The sequence below is a fragment of the Sus scrofa genome, chromosome 17, assembly GCF_054392235.1.
Source record: "Sus scrofa isolate SSC_HxYL_T2T_F1_AM1 chromosome 17, Sscrofa_HxYL_maternal_Yorkshire_Landrace_v2.0, whole genome shotgun sequence".
NCBI classification, from domain to species: Eukaryota; Metazoa; Chordata; class Mammalia; order Artiodactyla; family Suidae; genus Sus; species Sus scrofa.
The window spans coordinates 49,361,031-49,383,405 of record NC_139399.1 but is presented as its reverse complement, the minus strand read 5'-3'; the positions used below and the strand labels follow the sequence as shown (position 1 = coordinate 49,383,405).

General features: G+C 53.1%; 1 protein-coding gene across 2 annotated transcripts; it reads right to left on the bottom strand.

The window, feature by feature from the left end:
* Positions 1–6,410: 6,410 nt before the first annotated feature.
* Positions 6,411–12,693, bottom strand: SLC32A1 (solute carrier family 32 member 1). 2 transcript variants are annotated; one of them, XM_085003894.1, is made up of 3 exons: positions 11,733–12,693; positions 10,579–11,234; positions 6,411–8,324 (listed from the first exon to the last, which is right to left on the bottom strand). In XM_085003894.1, the coding sequence occupies exons 2-3, from the start codon at positions 10,969–10,971 to the stop codon at positions 7,137–7,139; spliced, it is 1,581 nt and encodes a 526-aa protein (XP_084860020.1). In that variant the 5' UTR covers positions 10,972–11,234; positions 11,733–12,693; the 3' UTR covers positions 6,411–7,136. The 2 variants fall into 2 exon arrangements, with proteins under 2 accessions (XP_084860020.1, XP_003134485.1); XM_003134437.6 differs by lacking the exon at positions 11,733–12,693 and having other exon boundaries at positions 10,579–11,531.
* Between the last annotated feature and the right edge of the window lie 9,682 nt (positions 12,694–22,375).

Here is a 22,375-nt window from a genome sequence, read left to right as displayed (position 1 = left end):
CAGATGAAGAGGGGATTGGTCAAGCAGGGGATGTACAGAGAGCAAAAGAACAGCCATCTTGACTGGCCTGATCACATAACGTTACACTTTTCTGTTAACTCCAAAACCATCTGAGTTTTAAAACGGAACAGGAGTAGCTCAAGAATTTGCTAATTATTCTCTGAGGAAGACATGGTCTCTGGTGTTTCACACATGACAGACCTTCCTATGCAAAGTATTGTGCACCCATACACATGCATTGTGTGTCTGAGGTGTCTAGCACATGGCCTAAATTAGGCAGCTGCTCAATAAACATTGAAAAAGTGAGGGAGTTCCCATTGTGGCTCAGTGGTAACGAATCCAACTAGTGTCCATGAGGACACAGGTTCAATCCCTGGTCCTGCTTAACGGGTTAAGCATCTGGTGCTGCCATGAGCTGTGGTGTAGGTTGCAGACACAGCTTGGATCTGGTGTTGAAGAGACTGTGGTGCAAGCTGGCAGGTACAGTTCTGACTTAACCCCTAGCCTGAGAACCTCCAAATGCTGTGGGTGCAGCCCTAAAAAGCAGAAAAAAAGAAAAGTGAAAAAAAATTATTTGTGTGTTGACTTTTGAAAATACATTATTTATTGTACAAAATGTATTAAGTACATTCAGTATATCAGATAGTGGAGACACAGTAGGGAGCCAATCAGAGAATATCCCTGGTCTTGTGGAGTTTACTGTACTTAAAGATTGTTGCCATGGACCCATTTTATGTTTCCTCTTTTCTTCCTTTCACCCATTGGTCCATCCACTCATCCACCTCTTCATCTCTTCATCCCTTGACCAATTTATCTACTCATCCTTCATTCACTTATCTATTATTCATTGGCTCATCTATCCAACCATTGACCTTCAAGGCACATACCCACTGATTCACCCATCTATTTATTCATCCATCAATCCACTGACCTTTCTCTATATTATGAATCCCAAACTAGTGGCACATCAGGAATCTAAAAAAAAAAAAAAAATCTGAATCTCAGGGTGAGGATGGGGAACAGACATCTCTGAATATCTCCCCCATTTAATTCTGATGCACACTGCCTGGCCCCGTCTAAGGACAGACATTTAGGAGTCATTATACTAGATTCGAAGCACTGCGAAGAGAGGAGCTGTCTTAGTTTAGCTTTCTCAGAAAGCAGATGCTGAGATAAGGACTCAGGTGCAGTTAATCCTCTGGAAGGTGATTCCAGGAAGGACAAGGGAGGAGGTAGGGGAAGGGAGACAGGGAAGCAGGGACAAGCCAAATAAAAGGCGCTCTGATGGGCTTGTGGACACATGAGGTTCAATCCTACTAGGAGCTGCCTTGTGGAGGAGACCACCAATAATCCCATCGCAGGACAGAAGACATTCATTGATTGTCAAGTGATTGAGTATTTGGGGGCTTTTAACTCCCCACCAAGTTGTGCATCCAAGGTCTAGAAAACCCTCGGGCAGAGGAGAAGACAAGCATGGAGGGAGGCACTTTGTCATGGTTCTCTGTCGGGTTTCTGAGATGTGTCCACAGCTTCAAGTGAACTCAGATGTGCCTGAGGATATAGAATGGGGCATTGAGCCCTACCACAGAGGTCCATGTCTCTCTTGTTTACTGCTGCATTGCTGGGGCCTGGGACACAGTCCTCAGTCCAGTGGCCTATAGTAGGTGATCAACAGATGTTTGATGAATCCTGTGTGCCTCCCAGAATTTGTTTGTGCCAGATACTGGGTAAAAATTCTTTAATTTTTGTTAGTTTTTTTTTTTTTTCTTTTAATGGCCACGCCCATGGCATATGGAAGTTCCCAGCCTAGGGGTCAAATCAGAGCTTCAGCTGCTGGCCTACACCACAGCCACAGCAATGCAGGATCCAAGCCGAATTTGTGATCTATAGCACAGCTTGCAGCAATGCCAGATCCTGGGTGAGGCCAGGGATCAAACCCACATGCTCATTGATACTAGCTGGGTTCTTAACCCACTGGGCCACCACAGGAACTCCTGTGGGTAACAATTCCTTTAGTTGTGTTTTCCCTTTGGACTGTACTTCCTCCCCAGGCTGAGTCTGTACCATCCCCTCAGCAGCATCCTCAATCTCTTTACCCTATTCTCATTCCACTCCCAGACAGTTGCTGGGAGCTGCTGGAAGCCCATATGGCTGTGCCCTCAGCACTGCTGGATCATCTTGCTGGCTATTGCTGGCTATCCCTGGCCAGAGGACTCTCTTTACCTGGCTCCTACTGGACCCCATAACTGGCAGAGGTGGTACCACCATAGCATCAGCTATCACAGTAGCCTGACTCTTGAAAAGACTCAATCTAGGGAATAGAACTCAGTTCCCAAGTGCTACCTCACACCCAGGGAGGGCTTCACTTCATTTAGGAGAATGTCTAGAAATTCAATAGTCGAGATCATACTTTATGCAATATTTTGAAAAATCAAAATTTGGTTGTTTTTTTTTTTTTTTTTTTTTTTGGCCTTTTTGCCATTTCTTGGGCAGCTCCTGCGGCATGTGGAGGTTTCCAGGCTAGGGGTCTTATAGGGGCTACAGCTGCCAGCCTACGCCAGAGCCACAGTAACGTGGGATCCGAGCCGCATCTGTGACCTACACCACAGTTCAGGGCAACGCCGGATCGTTAACCCACTGAGCAAGGGCAGGGATCGAACCTACAACCTCATGGTTCCTAGCCGGATTCGTTAACCACTGCACCATGATGGGAACTCCCTGAAAAATCAAAATTTGAAAGTGAATTATGATGTTCATAATAACACAATGAACAAGATAATGCTTTTTTTTTTTTTTTTTTTTTCGGTCTTTTTAGGGCCACTCTTGTGGCATATGGAGGTTCCCAGGCTAGGGGTCAAAACAGAGCTCTAGCTGGCAACCTACACCACAGGCACAGAAACTCAAGATCTGAGCCACATCTGTGACCTACATCACAGCTCACAGCAAGGCTGGATCCTTAACCCACTGGGCAAGGCCAGGGATTGAACACTCGTCCTCCTGGATACTAGTCAGATTCATTTCTTCTGGGCCATGATGGGAAATCCAAGATAATACAATTTAAAGAAAAGATTGTCTTGTTGAGATTTCGTTTTGCTTCAAACTCCACATGGCTGAGCCTCATGCCGCTACTGGCCCTGTGCTTACCTGACACTGTATGTCTATGTTTTGGGGAAGGAAATATATTGAGGTCTGCAACTCTTCTATTTTTCTTCTTCTTCCTCTTTTTCTTTTCTTATTTATTTATTTATTTATTTATTTATTTATTTATTTATTTTGCCGCACTTGCAACCTGTGGAAGTTCTTGGGCCTGGGATTGATCAGAGATGCAGCTAAGGTCTATCCCACAGCCACAGCAACAATGGATCTGCACCACATCTGAGACCTCTGCTGCAGCTTGCGGCAACACTGGATCCTTAACCCACTGGTCGAGGCCAGGATACAACCCACATCCTCTCAGAGACAATGTCTTAACCCCCTGAGCTACAACAAGAACTCCACAAGGTAAATTCTTGAAGGGATTGATGGATAGATATGGGGTAGAGAATCCAGCACCATAAAATGTTAATTGTTCAAGCTATATATTGGAAATCTTTCATCTTGTTTGTATGTTTGAAATTTTTTTTTTTTTTTGTAATTTTGAAGAAGAAAAAATAAAGGGGGGGGGGACCCTGAGACTGACTCCCTGGGATCAAAGCAGCTCCACCCCCTTATTCCCTGGAGGTCCAGGCCTGGCTTCCCCACCAGACCCTCCCGTGCAGTGAGGACACAGCTGTCCAGGCAGTCTGCCTCTCCTTGACTGAAGCCCTTCTCTGTCCCAGCGTTTGCGATCCCTGCTTCCCACCAAGAGAAAGGCCTGGATCTGCTCAGCTTTCTGACTGGTGCCCATGGAGCCTGGTTGACTCCCTCCTTCCCTCCAAGGCCCCTAAGTGGGGAACAGATCATTCCCCGAAGTAGGATGGGTCATTTAACAAATCTACAGCAGCCTTCTATGTTTTTTGGGAAAAAACATCAAATGGCCACTTTTGAAATGTGGAGGTCCTGAAAGTAAAGCACCGATAAGCTGTCATTATCAACCGGGCGGGGAGGAGAGAGCGCGGGGTGTCTGGGTGACAAGAAGCATTTACAACTCTAAAGATGGAAAGACCTTCGAGTGCCGGCACCTTGCTGTCTCACCGCTGGGGGGCGAGACAGAGCGGGATCCCTAACGAGCGTCTGCTTCCTCCGGGGGACAATACTCTTGGTGGTTCCCAAGGCTCTGGGCTGGATCAGGGTCTGAAGCAAGTGGAGCCGGGATTCGTGGTAAGAACAGATGGGAATTGATGGAACCCTGGCTGGACCGGGGGGAGAGGAAGGGGGCGGGGGAGGAATTCCTGAGGTCGATTTCCTCCCTCCTCACTTCGACCCCCCCCCCCAATCTCCCAAAAAACTTGCCAGGCGTATCCGCCCCCTGTCGAACTCAGACTGTAAGCTCACTGGGGACCCAAGGAGAGCTTCGGAGTTCTTTTCAACTTCTACCCACACACTTTGGTCTTGGCGGGTGGGGGAAATACAGAGATCGATCCCATCTTCTGCGTTTAGGGTTGGGCGTCTTGCCCACTAGGGGGCAGGCTTTCCCTTGGGGGCTCTTAGGAGCTCCGTTCTCCCGCCTCTGCCCTTCTGGACCCGCGTGGAGGGGTGGTGAAGGAGGAGAGAACCCCGGATCCTGCAAGCTGAGCACAAAGTCTGGAGCTAGGGTACAGTGGAGCGGATCCCGGCAAGTCCGCAGAGGTGGCAGCCGCTGGCCGGGGCCTGCCTGGTGTCTCATTTGTCCGTTTAAAGATGGGAAGGACGGAGCTGGTGCAGTGTGATGCTCCCACTTTCCCTTCCACTGCATAAGTCCGGGCTTTTTCTGAAGGCTACAAACCGAACTCATGCTCAGGGTGGACCCGAGAGTGTGTGGACCCTCCGAGGGGCGACGAAGGCAGGGCAATGGGAGAGGAATAGCCATCTCTTCAAGCCTGGGAGACATCAGAGGGCATAGGGGCACTGGAAACTGAGAAGCCTCTGGCAGCTCTGGTTCTGAACCAGAGACAGTAGAGACAGAGGGGCATCAGATGGATGACAGCGGCCATCCCCCCTCCCCCCACCCCGTTTAAATCGTAAGAGTCGCCAGCGGCCGAGGGGACCGGATTTTATCCCCCTTGAGACCCCCTCGCGTTGGGTGGCTGCTTAACCAGGGCCGTGCAAGGTCACCTCTGTCGCAGGCACGCGCTCAGGGATGCACTGCACACACATGCATGCAACACATTCATCAAGAGTCTCACAAGACGCAGATACCACCCCCCATCCCTTCCTGTAGGCGTTTCTCTCTCACACAAGCACGCAGCTCAGCCACGTGTCGCAGCGGGTGGGGAGAAATGGCCACCGTGCTTAGGCATTCTCCCCATTCTTTCCTGAGTGCCCATCACAGCCAGAGAAACCATTTCAAATGAGGCCTCTGCCTTGGTGGGAGAGACCCAGGACCTCCAGTGTGGTTTCTCTTCCAGCAAAGAGCTCCTAAACCCCATCTGGAAGGTCTGACCATGACCCTTGACAACCTTCCCCAGGACTGATGTTCCCGGAAGCAGCACAAGGGCTGCCCCTGGAGTAGCATCTGCACCAAAAAAGGATGAGATCCTCTGAGTCATTTAATTTAAGTGAACATTTTCAAAACTGCTCAAGAAAAGGGGCAGCTGGGACCCAAAGGGCTCTGCCTGGTGATGCTAAACAGCCAGATCTCTTCACTGTGGCTGTGTGAACCCCAGCTTGGACTTGAGGAGGGTTCCTCAGGGCAAGAGATGCCCGGGAGGCCAGGTTGGCATGGACCCTAGGAAATAATACAACATTCTGCTGACTACCTTTATAGCTCTCATCACAGCCAGCAGTCATAGTGTGGATTTCTGAGTCTCTGTCTGTTGTCTGCCTGTAAACTCCAGGAGGGCAGGGCCGGATTTGTTTCTCCTGGTGGCCAGATCGTTCCCAGCTCTGGCGGGCTGTCCATAAATATTTTTTGAACTACCCTGTAAGGCTTTTGTACATATATAAAAACTTCTTTTTCCTACTTTCTTTTATGATTGAAGGTTGAGAGCCTTCACCAAAGTCTCAGATGGATCCAACCCCCAGGAGAGATTTGGGAGTGGGGGGAAGACTCGTCCTGGTGGCTGGGGGCCCAGAAACCGTGAGCGCACCACGTGCTCCTTCCCCTGAATCCCTCAAGCACTGGAGAGTCTCCCCTCGGTGCTGATAGCCCTTCGTGCTCCCTGGAGCTCTTGCAGACTCTACAGCTGTTTCTCTACCCTTAATTGCTCCACTGGGCAGGCCAGAGTCGGTTCCCCTACCACCCAGCGCCGGGATTCCCGCTGAAAAAGGCAGAACTGAGACAGGGCCGCCAGTGCCTTTGTTTCTTCTTTATTTGCGGATATAATTATGCACCGCACTCTAAGTTAGAGATAGATTTTTTTTTCTGATATACATTTCATCTTATTCACCACGAGCACACCACACGCACAGTAGAACAGGTCCACAACCTCATAAATTGCACAAGATGAGTTTGGATTCCTGAAAACCGGCAGGTAAGCCGGCCCCGCGGAGGCTTCTTGCCTCCCCGCTTCGTGGAAGGAAGTCGCCCACCCGAAACGGATTTCCCAGCCAGCCTTTCCCGCTGCAGGGTTGAAATGTCTCGGGAATGGGAAGCGCTCTTGCTGGAAATGGCTGGACGGTGCAGATTCCGAGCACTGATGGCTATGAAATGTCCCCCAAGGTCAAGTTCCTGCGCCTGCAAGCTGCGCCCTCTCTCCCTTCCTTCCCACCCCTCTCGGTGACAGGGACCAAAGTGTCGGGGCCCCTCCTGGAAGGACAGATAATTCCGCCCCACAGATGTGCCCCCGCATCCCCCGAAACCAGGGTGTTGTGGAAAAGAAAGGTCAACAGAAACGCGGACGCGATGGATTGTGGATCCCTATCCCCTCCCACCCCAACCCCCCAAATCAGAAACTAGGAACCGGAGATGTTTAAAGCTTGGCTTCCCAAGCGCAGCGGCAGGGCGCACAGGGCAGGTGGGGTGGGTGGGTGGGGAGGGGGCAGAGCACTGGAGTGCGGCCGGGGCTCGCCCTCGAGCACTAGTCCTCCGCGTTGGTTCGGTAGGCCTCAATGAGGCCCTCCAGCGAATGCACGAAGCCGGACACGCTGCAGATGCCGCCGATGACGAAGATGGCGACATCGAAGAAGACTTGGTGCCACAGCAGCTTGCGCCAGAGCAGGCGCAGGTGGAAGAGGCTGGGCAGCAGGAAACAGAGGCCGGCGCCGGTGAGGCTGCCGGTGAGGCCCATGAGCAGCGCAAAGTGCGGCACATAGATGGCCATGAGCAGCGTGAAGACGACCAGCGCGCAGCGCAGAGTCAGCCCCCACGATTTGAGGCGCCCGTCGCCCCCGTAGCAGGCAGGGAAGAAGGCGCGGCTGCCTTCCTGGAAGAGCGACTTCTCCAGCACCTCGACAGCAGCGAAGAAGGGCAACGGGTAGGACAACAACGCCTTGGCCACCAAGAAGATGTTGACCACGGCGCGGATGGAGCCGGGCAGGTTATCCGTGATGACCTCCTTGGTCTCATCGGCCCAGGTGAGGTAGGCGACGAGCGCGAAGAGGCCTTTGAGCACGCAGGCGGCGATGTGCGTCCAGTTCATCATGCAGTGGAACTCGCTGGGCTGCTGCATGTTGCCCTCCAGCGAAGGCAGGAAGATCTGCGACGTGTAGCTGAACACGATGATGCCAATGGAGATGGGAAACTTCTTGACGTCGATATAGAACTTGACCTTCTCCCAGGCCCAGTCGCGCGCCCGCGAAAGGCAGTAGGCAATGACCAGAATGTTAATGACGAAGTGGGCCAAAGTGCACAGCAGGCTGAACTTGGACACGGCCTTGAGGTTCTTAAGGAAGGCGCAGGGCAGTAGCACCGCCGTGGCGATGATGGACCAGGACTTCTGCGACACGGGCAGCCCTGGGAAGCTGTTGTACATGAGGTTGCCGCTCACCACCACGTACAAGATGCAAGTCATCACCAGCTCGATGATCTGCGCCACGTTCACCACTCGGCCGCCCAGCGTGGGGAAGCGGGGAGCGCAGCACGCGTTGGCGATCGCCACGTACGAGTCCCGCACACGCACCACCTCGCCGTCCTCGTTCTCCTCGTACAAGCAGGCGATGAGGATCTTGCCGGTGTAGCAGCACACCACGGCGGCGAAGATGATGAGGAACAATCCCAGGTAGCCGCCGTGCAGGATGGCGTAGGGCAGGCCCAGCACGAACATGCCCTGCGGGGCAAAGAGTCAACCAGAGCCCGGCGCTCAGTGGATGTGGCCTCAGAAGAGAGGGTCTGCGGGAGGGACTTAAGGGTGTAGCCGGAAGGGGGCGCTAAGGAGAGTGAGAACGGGGCCCCCAGGAAGGCGCGTTAAGGGTAGACTGGAGGGGGAGTGCAGAGCAGCCTAATGGGAAGCCTGGGCGTTAAGTCAGAGATGGAGAGGGAGGCGTTTAAGGAGAGAACTGGGAAGGAATGTTGTGCTTAGCGGCTGAGCGGTGGAGAGGGGGCTGAGTAAAGGGTCAACCCACAAAGAAGGAAAGGGTACTTGGAGATATTTGGGGGGGTGGGTCCTGGGGATAGAATCGGAAGTGGGGACGCGGAAGGAGGTGAGAAGGGGCTGGAGAGGGCGTGGTCCGAAAAGGGCGAGGAGGAAAGTAGAGAGCGGGGCCTGAGCCGCTAGGAAAAGGGGGACACGGAGTCCAAGGTGGGGCTGGAATGGGATGCGAGGAAGGTAAAGAGGGAAACGCAGGCGCCTAAGGGCCGGACTGGAGAGGGAAGCGTTAAAAGCGGCAGTGGGAGGGCAAGGAGTTAGGGTGGGGAGGAAGAGGGGTTGAGTGTGGGGAGGGAGGGTTTGGGACTCTTCGGGCCAGGCCGGAATTGGGTAGGAGAGACCGACCCCTAGGGAAGGAGGCTGAGTGGTAGAGACAAACGGGAGTAGGAGCCTATGGGGAAAGCACGAGCGCTTTGGCAAAGGCGAAATCTAGCGGGAATCTGTAACCAGAAGCTATGAGATCGGGCAGGCATTGTGGAAAGAGGGTTTAGAATTCAGACGGGATTGCAAAGCTAACGAAATCCAGGATACCCGAGGTTTGCAGGCCTCCAGGCTCCCACCCTGGCCTCTCTCCAGGCCTATAGAACGGGCCCTTCAAAGATGCCCCAGGTGAAGGCTCAGGCGGCAGCCGAGGCAGGCGCCCTCCCCGGGTCCCTTGTCCGCGTGACTGTCCCTCCCGGCCTTAGAGCGGGAGGCGCCTCGGGTCGGACCACTTATTGCGCAGGGCCCCGCGGAGGCCCGCGGAACTCGGGTCCCCGAACAACCCTGTGGTGGCCTCCACGTCTCGGGAAACCCTCGTTCTGGGCCCCAACGACCGTGCGCTCCGAGGGCGTCGGTGGTAGAGGGGTTGGGTGCAAGCCGCAGGGCTCGCGGACGCCTGATGCTGAAGCCTCCGCAGCCCTGTGAGCTGAGGCCTGCCGGCCCCCGTCAGCTCCCGGGGTCGTTGTGCAGACTCCAAACCCGCTCCCGGCGGAGTCCGGCGCCGCCTGGTGGGGAGTCGGGGTTGAGAGTAAGGGAGACAGGGTGGCGGGCCTGGAGGCCAGAAACGGTTCCGAGCATCTGGAGTCGGCTTCGCCAGGCTCACACGCAGAGGGGCTGGTCTCCTTTGCGGTGTAGCCGGGATTTCGAGCGAGAGGGGTGAATCTGTGGGCAGGTAGCGCTGAGGTACCGGGGACCATATTGTGCGTGTGTGTGTGTGCATATGTGTGTGTGTATACCTGTTTGAGACCAACAGGGCTGCACCTAAGAGCGGCTGGATCCTGTAAGCAAGAGCCTGTGCATATGTGTGTGTATGTGTGTGTGTGTGTTATGTTAAAACGGGTTTATGCGTGTGTCCTTGGTTATGCACAGGTATGTGTTTCCGTGTAGGGGTGTTTGAGGACACTCCTGTGGTCTATATATAGGTGCCTGTCGTGTGCTTCGGTGACCAGCGTTTGTTCGTGGGGGAGGGGGGCTGTGGGCACGTGTGTCTGCTGTGTACATGCGCGCTGTCTATGCGTGTGTGTCGTGTGTATCGGGGGAGGAGACTCCCAGCTCAGCGATTTCCTTCTCCCCTTTCTGCCGAAAATACAGCTGTGAATCCATTCCGGAGTCCCAGGCAATACTGTTCCCTCCAATCCTGATTTTTCTTTCTCCCTCGTCCCTCCCCAGTCTCCCTCCTCCTGCTTCCCTAGCTTTTGCAGGGTCTCAGGGCAAGAGTAACGACCAAACCTCTGCCTAGGTGTCCTGCAGCTGGGCCGCGGGAGGGGGGCTGGGTCAGGGCAGGTGACACCGCCTAGGGGTGTAGATCCCCGCTCAGGGCTTGGAAAGATGGGGCAAGGCGAGTTTCCGAGTGCAGAAGGGATTCTCGAAGCTAAGATCACCAGGGTCTCTGCTGGGTAGAGCAGTGCGCAGAACTAGGGGGAGGGGGCGGCAGCGCTGGGAATCCCGCGCTTACCTGGATAGCGTTGGTCACGTTCCAGCCTGCCTCCCACGCCGTGATCTTGGGCTTGTCGTGGCCCCCGAACTCTCCACCAGCTCCCAGGGCCTGGTCCTTGGAGCCCGAGGGCGGCAGGGGTGCGCCGCCGCCGCGCTGGTAATGGATGTCTCCCTCGACGGGCGGTTCGGTGCCCTCGTCCCCGCAGGGCTCGCCCTCGGTTTTCAGGATGTCCATCTGCAGGCCCTGACGATGCTCAAAGTCGAGGTCGTCGCAGTGCGCGAAGCCCACCGCCTCCTCGTCGGTGGCCGCCTGAAAACCCATCCTGGCGAACATGCCGCTCACCTTGGCCTGGGACTTGTTGGACACGGACGTGGCCACATTGGACAGCTTGCTGCGGAGCAGGGTGGCCATGGCGGCGGTGGGGCCCGAGGAAAGGACAGAAGGGGCTGGGGACGCGGGGGTCGCTCGGCAAGGCGGCGAGGGCCAAGGGGGCGCGAGGCCGCTATCTTCGCTTGCTTTCCCCGCGGCGCCCTGGGGCGCTCTGGCTCATGACCCGCTCTGCTGGCGTCTGAGGCTCGCTCAGAGGCGACCCGGCGGGCTGGCAGGCGGGCAGCGGGGCTGGCGGAGCAGCGGCGGCGAGTGCACTGCGGAGCTGCCGCGGGGCGCGGGCTGGGCTGCGGAGGGCGGCGGCGGCGGCGTCAGAGCTGCTACGCGAGGCTGGCGCGGCGCCCCCACCCGTGAGCAGCTCAGTGCGCTCCCGCCCCTCGGAATCAGGCTGGGATTGGGGTGGGGGGGAGACGCGGGGAAGGGAGAAAGTCCGGGGAGCAGGAGGTGTGAGGAGGGGGCAAGGAGAAAAGAAGGAAGGCGCCAGGGGATTCCGGAGAACTGAGATGGGGACAAGAGAAGGGCGCCCAGGGAGCAGGAGAGAGCGCGCGAAGGAGGGGTGCGGAGGGCGGAGTGGGGGCCGGAGTGCTGCATTTCTGGGGGTGGTGCTAAACTTCGTTCGTGGCCCTTCCCACCTCGCCGCCGCAGGGAGGGAGGGGGCCTGAGAATGCAGATTCTCTTGGTCCCCCGTCCGTGACTACCTCCTTCAGAGTCCGGGAGACTTTCGGCCCCCAGATCCTCTGGCCAAGGACTGGTCCAGGCGTCCAGAAAGGCAGCAGGACAGTTACCTGTCTCCAGCGGCGTGGGCCGTCTGAGAGTTGATCTGTCTCCCTGGCACCCATCATTGGCACTTCAACCTGGTTGCAAGCCGCCCTCCCCACCCCACCCCCTTGAAGGCAGAAGTGTCTGGCATGGAGATCCGCTCTCCGCTCTTTGGAAGGCTCAGCTCTGGCCTCGGTCACTGCGGGTGTCACCGCTCGTCCAGGGACACCGAGATGGACGTGATTCTGCGGGTCGCTCGCCGCCAATCGTTCTCCAAACGTGTGCAGAATGAAGGCGAAAGGTTAGCTGTTCGCTTTCTTTTCATGTCGGGGTCTGGAAGGAGGCAGGACCGAAGGTACCTGTCGACAGCCTCGAGGCCGGTCTGCGAGTGCCCACATCGCGGAGGGGCGAAGCCGGTGTCCAGCCCAGAGGAGAGGAGGGCTCGCAGCGAGCGGGCCCAGGGCGCGGAGGCGCACGGTGCACCGGGGCCCAGGTAGCACTGAGGGCCGCAGAGGGCCGGGAAAACCTAGACTGTTTCTGTTGTGTGGGTTGCGAGTGTGTGCGCTGAAGAGTAGGAGAAAGACCCAGTGACAAAGACCGATTCTGTCTCAGATATTGCTACGGGCTGGATCTGAGTGGACTCCGAGGGTGAGATTTGGTATCCGTGTTTATTCTATAAATGTGTCGTTTTGCTCGCATCTGAGCCTGTGTGTGCGCAGAGCTTGTGTGCTGGAGTGTGTGCGTGTGTGTGTGTGTGTGTGTGTGTGTGTGTGTGTGTTCGCGAATGGGTTGCTTGCGTTTTTGCCTGTATGAGTCCTTTTGTCGTTGGGTCCACGGCTGGCTGGAGGTAGGTTCTTGCGTATGTTCCCTGCTGGGCTCCTGCCCAGGACTCCTTAAGCAGTTAACAGCAGCATCGGCAACCTGGCCACCCCAGCCTAGGTGGAGGAAGACTAGTGGCTGTGACTGGCGGTGGGATGGGGAGAATCTGAAGGAAACCAAAAGAAAGGGGCTCCCAGTGATGCCCTACCCCCTGAGAACCCCGGCCTCCTCCTCCCCTGCTATATATCTGGATTAGCTCACGTCAGCGCACAAGTAGGGCGGCCTGAGGGCTCTGACCAGGGAGTTGGAGCTGCCAAGACAAGATAGGCTTCCCCCGCTATCCCCATCCTCCCCCACCCCCACCCCCAGCGCCCCACCGTCTCTAAGAAGCTCCTTTCCAAACAGGGACCCTCCACCATATCAGACAGAGATGTTTGTAATCCCTTCCCAGGTATCCTCTTAAATTCTCTCAAGATCCCGCCTGTGTTTAAAAAAAAGAGAGAGAGAAAGAGAGACGGTCTGGCAGAAATCAAGACAGAAACTCTCCTCCCTAACCTGCAGCACCCCCCGCCCCCGCCCCATGAGGCACCAGGACAAGAAAACCTCATCATAGAGCCCTCCCCCCAGCACAGACCCTCCGGAGCATGATAGGGCTCAGAACCTACACGGGATAGGGATCCTCCCCCCCAAACACAGAGATTCACTCTTCCAACAACAACAGCTGGCTTCTCATCCAAGAGATTTGCCCTATACAGAGACCTGATCCCCACCCCAATCCCCAGATGCTGGGCAGAGAAAGCCTTTCCCTGCTACAGATTCCTGTAGACAAAGATCTCGACCTTGCAATCCTCATCCTTCCCCTTCTGCTCTTGTTGAAATTCGTTGGTTCCTTTGGAGGCGATCTGAGCAGAGACTAGATAGAGTTCCCCGGTGCCCCCTTCTACCCTGTACATACCCAGACCTGAAGATGGTCATGGATGCTGCTTTCTTTGACAAGTGAATCAGTGCATATATGTACCGGTTAATCATTGCCAACTCGTATGTGGATGTTATGAAGGCGCAGTGTGCTTATCTTCTCTTTCCTTTTCCCTGTGGATGCACACTGTTGTGGGGCTTAAGATGGGCTGTGAATTTCTTTCAGGGTCATTCATTTACTCATTTATTCATTCATTCAGTGAACCTTCTCAAAGCCCTGTTGTGTGTGTGATTCTCTTCTGGCTGACGATGACACAGGCATGCTCCCTGTCTGTGTTCCCCACCTCAATTCTTGGGTCTAGGAGTAGGGACCTCTGAAAGTACTCAGGCCACTCACCCTCTGAAGTGCTTACCCCCCTCCCCCGCATCATCCCAGCAGAGCCTCACTTTCCTTCTCACTGTACTGAGGAGCAAACCCAGACCCAGCAGGAAGATGTCCTGCTCAAGGTCACACAAAGTCCAGGGTAGAGCTGGGCTAGGACCCAGGAGCCCCGATGCTTCTCCGGTGAGCCTTCCCCTTCGTGACCTCATCTTGTCCTTCCATCCACTCTCCCTGATTGTTTGGTCCATCACTGTCCAAAGAGATGAAATTGAAAATCAGACTTGGGAGTTCCCGTTGTGGCTCAGTGGTTAACGAATCATACTAGGAACCATGAGGTTGCAGGTTCAATCCGTGGCCTTGCTCAGTGGCTTAAGGATCCAGCCATTGCCGTGAGCTGTGGTGTAGGTTGCAGACGCGGCACAGATCCCGCGTTGCCGTGGCTCTGGTGTAGGCCGGCAGCTATAGCTCCGATTCGACCCCTAGCCTGGGAACCTCCATACACTGCGGGAGTGGCCCCGGAAATGGCAAAAAGACCAAAAAAAAAAAAAAAAAAAAAAAAGAAAAGAAAAAGAAAATTAGACTCTTGTCTTTCTGGGTGTAATCAAATGCCAGAAGCCCCTATTTGCCTGTGTGCCTGCTGTTTGCAGTAAATGCTTCTCCCCAGGCTGAAGACCAGCAAGACAAGCTCCAAGCAGCCCCTCCCTTATTGGAAAACCCAGCTCCATCATGTAGTAGTTGTGTGACATTGGATGGCTCACTTAATGTCCCCTAGCTTCCATTTCCTCATCACTAAACTGTGAAAATTAAAACGGACTCCTAAAGCTATTGAGGGGATTCAATGGGATCATGTAAATAAAATTCTTAGGGAGTTCCCTGGTGGGCTATTGGTTAAGGATCTGGCATTGTCACTGCTGTGGCTCAGATTACTGCTATGGCTCAGGTTCGATCCCTGGCCAGGAAACTTCTGTATGCCATGGGCACAGCCAAAAAAAAAATTCTTCTGTATGTTCTGGGCACATACCAAGGGCCCAGTATGTGGTAGCAGTTGTTTTTATTATTGTTGTTATTATTGCTCTATCCCATGGCCATTTCTCATCATTTGGGGGAAAGTGAGTGTACAAGAAAAAGTCCATGATTGGGGCTGAGAGTGGAAGTGAGTTGAGCGCACACTCTGGCTTTGCCCACCTCCTTAGCCTCACCCCTTCCAGTTCTGGGCTGACCTGAAGGGAGAGGAATTGAGGGCAGAGGGCAGGGGGCCTGGAGGCAGCCCCAGGAGACAGCAGGACGACCCACGTAGCTGGTAATGAGCTGGGCTGTGCTCTAGTGAAGCCCTCAACCTTCAGAGTCTCCCGATAGCTCCTCTACAGGCACCCTCATGAGAGGAATTTGCAGCAGCTTGGCCCCCTGAGTTGAAACACAACACACACATCCACACATCCACTCACACACAGAGTGACAAGCCAGCTGACAGATGCACAAAGAAATGAGGACCGAGAGATTCAAGTTCATTGGCAGATTCACACCGATTGACAGAGCAACCCAGGCAGGTCAAAGACAGACCAGCCCATTCACACACTGACGGAGACCCAGATGCAGGAACATACATCTGCACGTGCGCACACACACACACAAACACTCACACACAGATTCACCCTGATACCAATATTCAGGCACCACAAAAGCAAGAATACCCCTAGGTGATCACCAAAGGGGGAAAGAGGAGAGAACAAAGAGACAAAAGGGGCAGAGGAGACATAAAAAGGAACACGCTGGCAGAGGAAGCACGGACAGAGCAGGATGTGCCAAGCAGAGGCAGCAGCCAGCAGGGCACAAAAGAGAGAGAGATGCCCTGGCCTCCCTCTTGGTCCATGTCAGAACCAGAACTGTGACTAAGACAATGAGGATGGGGGTGGGGGATGAGGGAGCAGGAGCCTCCATTGCCAGCCCTGGGAGTGGGGGTGAGAGCTCTCCTCCCAGGGCCACACAAGGTCCCAACTTCTTGGGGACCTGGGCTGCCTGAGAGGGATCAGCGAGGGACCCCTAGGACTCCTGCCAAGTCCCGTGACAATAGAGCTGTTTTCTGGATGCTGCCTGGACCCTGGGGAGGGGGGTTCCCTCTCTCAAAAGGAGTTTATTCCATTTGTCTTCAGTACCCAGAGGGTTAAAAGCCTGACTAGCAGAAAAAGAGGACACTTTGGGGGAATAAATAGGGTTAAATAGAACTGGGCTTATCTCCCAGAGCAGGCAGCACCATGGGGGTGGGGCACAGAGCCCCTGAATTAATGGCCTGGAAAGCCAACATCATGAGCATCATTTCGGGGCTGAATGATTGCAGACAGACCCCCTCCTCTTGCTTCTCCAGAGCATGTTCTGTCTGTGAGCCTTTTCCTGCTGAGGGGGCAGGCGCTTGCCCTGTAAATCCCCCTCCCCCACTCAAGCTAAGGCATTGGTGAGGTTTCCCTAGAGCTGGAGAAGGCCATGCCTATCTTGCCTCAAACCAGAACCTGATTTCTTGATGCTGTGTCCTTGGGCACAAGGGCGGGGAGGGTTCAGCAAGGCTGAGGGTTCCAAATGCGCAATCCCTGCCCGGAACAAAGACCTTGATTCTTCTGCCTTCGGTGAGACAAATCAGGTGGCACCATGGATGGTGTAGATGCTGCCTCGGCTAGTTCAAGGTAAAACATATTACAATACATTAACAACCTTGTAAATATTAGCGGTTTTCCTAGCTGAAATAGAGAGCATCCCACCTCTGGGGTCGTGCAGGCAGAGGCTAGATGTCCTCTCAGAGATCATATGGAATCCTGCCTCAGAGCAAGGGAGGCTGGATTTCATCACATCTGGGCTTCAAGGTTCATGCCTTTAGTGTGGATGGCTCTGAGAAGAGGCTAGGGAGCAGGGGACATGGGGACCCAGGCCTGACCCTCAGCAGCCTTTGAAACCAGAAGATGCTGCCTAGAACTGAAGATGGGACCTTGGACCAGACATGGTGGGTTAGACCAAGGGTTCCTGCCCTTTATGAGAATGCAGCCTCCTATTACACTGGGAACCAGGGAGCCTGGTGATCTCATTCCCCACTGGGACCCAGTACACAGTAGCAACTCAATAAATATTTGTGGGTTGGATTAAATCCATATCACAAAACCATTCCCCCCCCCAACCATGAACTTTTAGTATAATTGGTGGAGAAAAACGCAGAGGCAATGGCTAAAATCCAGCTCTGAATTCTCTGTTCTGTAGCTCTTCCAAGTGGATTTGTCTTCTACACTCACTCACATCACCTTCTGCACAGTTGAGAGTGAGCCATACACACACGTGTGAGATGCGATTTTTGTTCAGAGAGCGCTTGGGGTACGCACCCAGATGCAAGAAGTCCTTGAAGGCCTCTCGGAAACCTTAGGAATCTGTGGGTTGCTGGTTATAACTGAAAGAGACAGCGGAGTAGAGGCTCTGACTCCCTGCTGAGCCTTGCTGCAAGGGCCCCCGACTCCAAGACTCCAAGAGCACAAAGGTGCTATGCATCTGGCCTCTTGGAATTGCAAATCTGTCGGTGCAGAGCTGACCTTTACTGAAAGTTTTTTGTGTGCCAGACTTTGCTGAAAGTACTCTGGGGATTGTCTCCTTAAATTCCCACAGTCCCACAAAGGCTAGGCTACTGTCACCTTCAGAGGCTGAAGGTATGGACTGCAGGACTGGCCATGGGGTGATGGGATGGGATGGGTACAAGCAGAGAGAAGGGGTGGATGGATGGATGGATGATAGGGGTGGGAGATATTAGAATTGGGGGGTCAGAGCACTTGGGGTAATCTTTGCTCAGAAGGATCAAGGGTTAGTCCTTGTTGATCCAAACTTTCCCTCACCCGGATAGCCTGCCTCCCTAAGTGCTGTGGACTAAATTGTGTCCACATAAAACTCATGATGTTGAAGTCCCAACCCTCAGTGTGACTATTTGGAGATAGACCCATTACGGAAGTAACTAAGGTTAAATGAGGTCATAAGGGTGGGGCCCTGATCCCATAGCATGAGTGTCTTTGTAAGAAGAAGCACCAGAACTTAACATGCTTTCTCTACCATGTGAAGACACAGTGAGAAGGTGGCCATCTGTAGACCAGGAAGAGAGTCCCTACCAGAAACCAGCCTTGCAAGACCTTAACCTGGAACATCCAGCCTCCAGAACAGTTAGAAAATAAATGCTTATTATGTAAGCTACCCAGTCTGTCATATTTTGTTATAGCACTCAAGCTAAGACTTTGAATGACCTGCAAGTCCCCTACCAGCATTAGCTCAGTGGGCAAAGATTTTTCTAGGTCACCATCTCTACGAACATCTGATGAAGCTGAAGGGACCTCCGCTCTCGAAACACACACAAAATGTTGCACAGGGTTTCAAATTTTCTGTAGCCCACCCACGATGACTCTATGGCCTTGAGCCTAGGAGTCCATTCTAAAAGTTTCTTTCTCTTCCAAATCTGCTGAGAACTGGTATCAGGCAAGATAACGACATTAATATTTAGCAAATGCTGGAGTTCCCTTGTGGCTTAGTGGGTTAAGAATTAAGCGTTGTCTCTGCTGTGGCACTGCTTACTGCTGTGGCTTGGGTCCAGACTCTGGCCCCAAAACTTCTGCATACTCTAGGTGTGGCCAAAAAAATTAACAAATGCTTATTCTGTGCCAGGCTCTAGGATAAATTCCTTTCCTATGTTCTCTTACTATTGCCTTCTAGTATCTCTGTGGGCTTGAGCTGGTTTCCATGTCCATTACAGATGAGGACACCAGCATACAGAGAAGTTAAGTAACTTGCTACAAATCTCACAACTAAGGAGTGGTGGATGCAGGATTCGAGCCCAGGGTCAGAGCTGACCTTATAATCTCCACACTCTACGTGATTCTGCCAGGAAGGGCTGAACTTGAATTCCATGGAGGGGCTGAAGTCCAGCTCTGGCTCCCATTGGCCAAACAGATCTTCTGGTCTGCTCTTGGGCATCCCACCTGCATGGCCAGGTGTCTAGGTCTACTCTGGTCACCCTCATCTTCCTCCCAAATATATGGACAATGCATCTGGGACAGGGAGGTGGGGAGGCAGAGGGGTATAGGCATAAAGTAGGTGCTCAGAAGAGCTTCTGATTTCACTAAAGTCTGGGTGGCTTCGAAGGGCTGGGCCCTGTGTCCTGGGCTTTTTATCCTCAAGAGCACATGGCTCTTCCTCCCAGGATGACTTAGCCTTGCACAGCTGCTAAAGGCTCCTGGGACACCAACTGTTTCTTACCCTGGGGTGTATGAGCTCACACCCAGAATTGGTTGTTTTTTTGTCCTTTTAGGGCTGCACCCGTGGCATATGGAGGTTCCCAGGCTAGGGGTCTATTCAAAACCATTGCTACTGGCCTACACCGCAGCCACAGCAAAGCCAGATCCGAGCCGCGTCTGTGACCTACACCATAGCTCACAGCAATGCCGGATCCTTAACCCACTGAGTGAGGCCAGGGACTGAACCCGCAACCTCATGGTTCCTAGTTGGATTCGTTTCCGCTGGGCCATGGTGGGAACTGTCAGAATCAGTTATTATCATTATCATTATTATTATTGTTTTTGTTTGTTTGTTTGTTTGTTTGTTTTGTCTTTTTGCCTTTTCTAGGGCCGCTCCCGTGGCATATAGAGGTTCCCAGGCTAGGGGTCGAATCAGAGCTGTAGTCACCGGCCTACACCACAGCCACAGCAACGTGGGATCCGAGCCGTGTCTGCAACCTACACCACAGCTCATGGCAACGCCGGATCGTTAACCCACTGAGCAAGGGCAGGGACCGAACCCGAAACCTCATGGTTCCTAGTCAGATTCATTATCCATTGCGCCATGACGGGAACTCCTAGAATTGGTTATTATTATTTTTTAAATTTTTGGCTGCATGGGTGGCATGCGAAATTCCCAGGCCAGAGATCAAACCTACGCCACCACAGTGACAGTGCTGGATCCTTAACCCACTGAACCACCAGGGAACTCCAAGAATTGGTTTATTTTATTTTATTGCATTTCATTTCATTTTTGCTTTTTAGGGCCACATGTGTGGCATATGGACGTTCCCAGGCTAGGGGTCTAATCGGAAATGCAGCTGCTGGCCTACCCCATAGCCACAGCAATGCCAGATCTAAGCCATATCTGCGACCTACACCACAGCTCACAGCAACATCGGATCCTTAACCCGCTGAGTGAGGCAAGGGATCGAGCCCGCTTCCTTATGGATACTAGTTGGTTTCGTTCCCACTGAGCTGCAATGGGAAATCCAGGTTAATTTTATATTGTACTATTTTATAGATAAAAAAATCTGCCGTCAGATTCTAAATCTCCTGGAAGACCAAATACTGCTTTAATTGTCCTGGGCCTTATGACAAAAGAACAGAGGGAGGCTAAATCCTAAAGCATGCAGAGCTATATTCACTGTGCAAGTGGTGATTTAATTTCAGCAACACATCATCCATCACATGAAATGAATCATGTCATTTTTGAAGTTACTGGTTTTGTAGCTTTGTTTGTATCACATTGGTACATTGTGTTGGCCTTACCCATTGTATAAAGCTAAAAGGATGAGGATTTATGCCTAGCTTTATGTTTGTACGTATCATAATAAAGATAATTTGTCAATTGTTGGGAGGGGGCTGTGGTTTTTATTTTTTTCCCCTTTAAAAATGGCTCATGTATTAGTCAAGTGTGAGAAGCACGCGTTCAATTCATTCTGACCAAGTAGAAAATAAGCTTCACACATTGGTGCCCCACACACAGCCCCTGCCACCTGCACGGGTCCCCATCCCCAGTATGGCTCCCCCACTGCTGCCTTCGAGGGGAAATATGACAGCGTAATGAACAGTTGTACGACGTGCTATAAAAAGGCAATTAAGGGAACTATTGGACTGGGACAAGCCAGCGTGACCTGGTTAATAGCTCTGAGCCGAGCGGGCCATGGGGAGGGGGAGGGGTTGGGGGAGTGGGGCTTGCTGCTTTACAGTGAGGGGCTGAGCTGATCCACCCACTGCCTGCCAGGTACTGAGGGCAGCTGGGCTGGCCTCATGATCAGTGGGTCCAGGGACAGCCCAAGGTGGATGTTGGTTCAGAGCTCAGCTGCAGAACCTACTCTGCCATTCCTGGTTGAGTGAGCCGGGCGGGTGACCCAGGGTCTCTGAGTTTGAGTTTACACATCTGTTAAAGGGGAATAAAAATGATTGCCCTGGAATGATATCCTGGCAGAAGGAGGAAGGAATGGGACATTCATTATTTAACTGGTCAGTGCTTGGAGCCGCACACAGAGCCCAAAGGAAGATGTGGAAGAGGATTTTGACTTTGTGTGTGTGTTCTTTTTTTTTTTTTTTTTTTTTTTTTGTCTTTTGTCTTTTTTGTTGTTGTGTTGTTGTTGTTGTTGCTATTTCTTGGGCTGCTCCCGCGGCATATGGAGGTTCCCAGGCTAGGGGTTGAATCGGAGCTGTAGCCACCGGCCTACGCCAGAGCCACAGCAACATGGGATCCGAGCCGCGTCTGCAACCTACACCACAGCTCACGGCAACGCCGGATCGTCAACCCACCAAGCAAGCGCAGGGACCGAACCCGCAACCTCATGGTTCCTAGTCGGATTCGTTAACCACTGCGCCACAACGGGAACTCCTGTGTGTGTGTTCTGATCAGCTCACCCAGGCTCCCCATCCTTCATGGGGTGTGTGTTCTTCAATCAGATCTCTTAGAGTCGCCCACGTGGTCATCCATCGTGAGGTCACTCCTCCCTTTTGGACCCTCTCTCATCTCCTCAGCCCCTCAGTCCCTGTTCTCTCCGCATGCCCGTATTTGTGAATCATCTTTGGCACATGCCAACCTTTAGGATAGGGACAGAAACACCTCCTGCACCATCCAAGCACCTGCTTCACTCTACTTCACGGTGCTGGTGGAAGATTACTGAGACAGCACATGAAAAGTAGACAGGGAAGCCCCTGGCATATAGCAATGCTCAATAAAAGCAAGCTCTGGAGTTCCCATCATGGCTCAGCGGTTAAGAAACCCAACTAGTATCCATGAGGACTTGGGTTCGATCCCTGGCCTTGCTCAGTGGGTTGAGGATCTGGCATGGCCCTGGGCTGTGGTGTAGGTTGCAGACGAGGCTCGGATCCCGCGTTGTTGTGGCTCTGGCGTGGGCCAGCAGCTGTAGCTCCAATTCAACCCCTGACCCCTAGCCTGGGAACCTCCATATGCTTCAAGTGTGTCCTAAAAAGACCAAAAAAAAAAAAAAAAAAAAAAAAGCTAGCTCTTCTTGTGGTCCCAATGGAGAAAGCTCTGGGTTTCTATTTAACACTAGCACAGGAGGCACTGAATGAATGTTTGTTGACTGAATTAATGAATGAAACCCCCGCTCAGTTCTATTATTTAACTATCTGTGATTGTACACAAATCCCTCTCTGAGCCTCAGTTACTCATTAGTCAAATAGGGATGTGATCCTGCCGCCCAGTCAGAGAGACACCCTGCAAACTGCAAAGTCCTGCCCACCCACCATAGGAACTGGTTTTATTCATCTCCACACTCAC

Coding starts and splice junctions, on each gene's coding strand:
- SLC32A1 (XM_085003894.1), bottom strand. CDS start 10,971: ATGGCCACCCTGCTCCGCAGCAAGCTGTCCAATGTGGCCACGTCCGTG. Junction 8,325..10,578: donor ACGTGACCAACGCTATCCAG/GTAAGCGCGGGA, acceptor TTTGCCCCGCAG/GGCATGTTCGTGCTGGGCCT.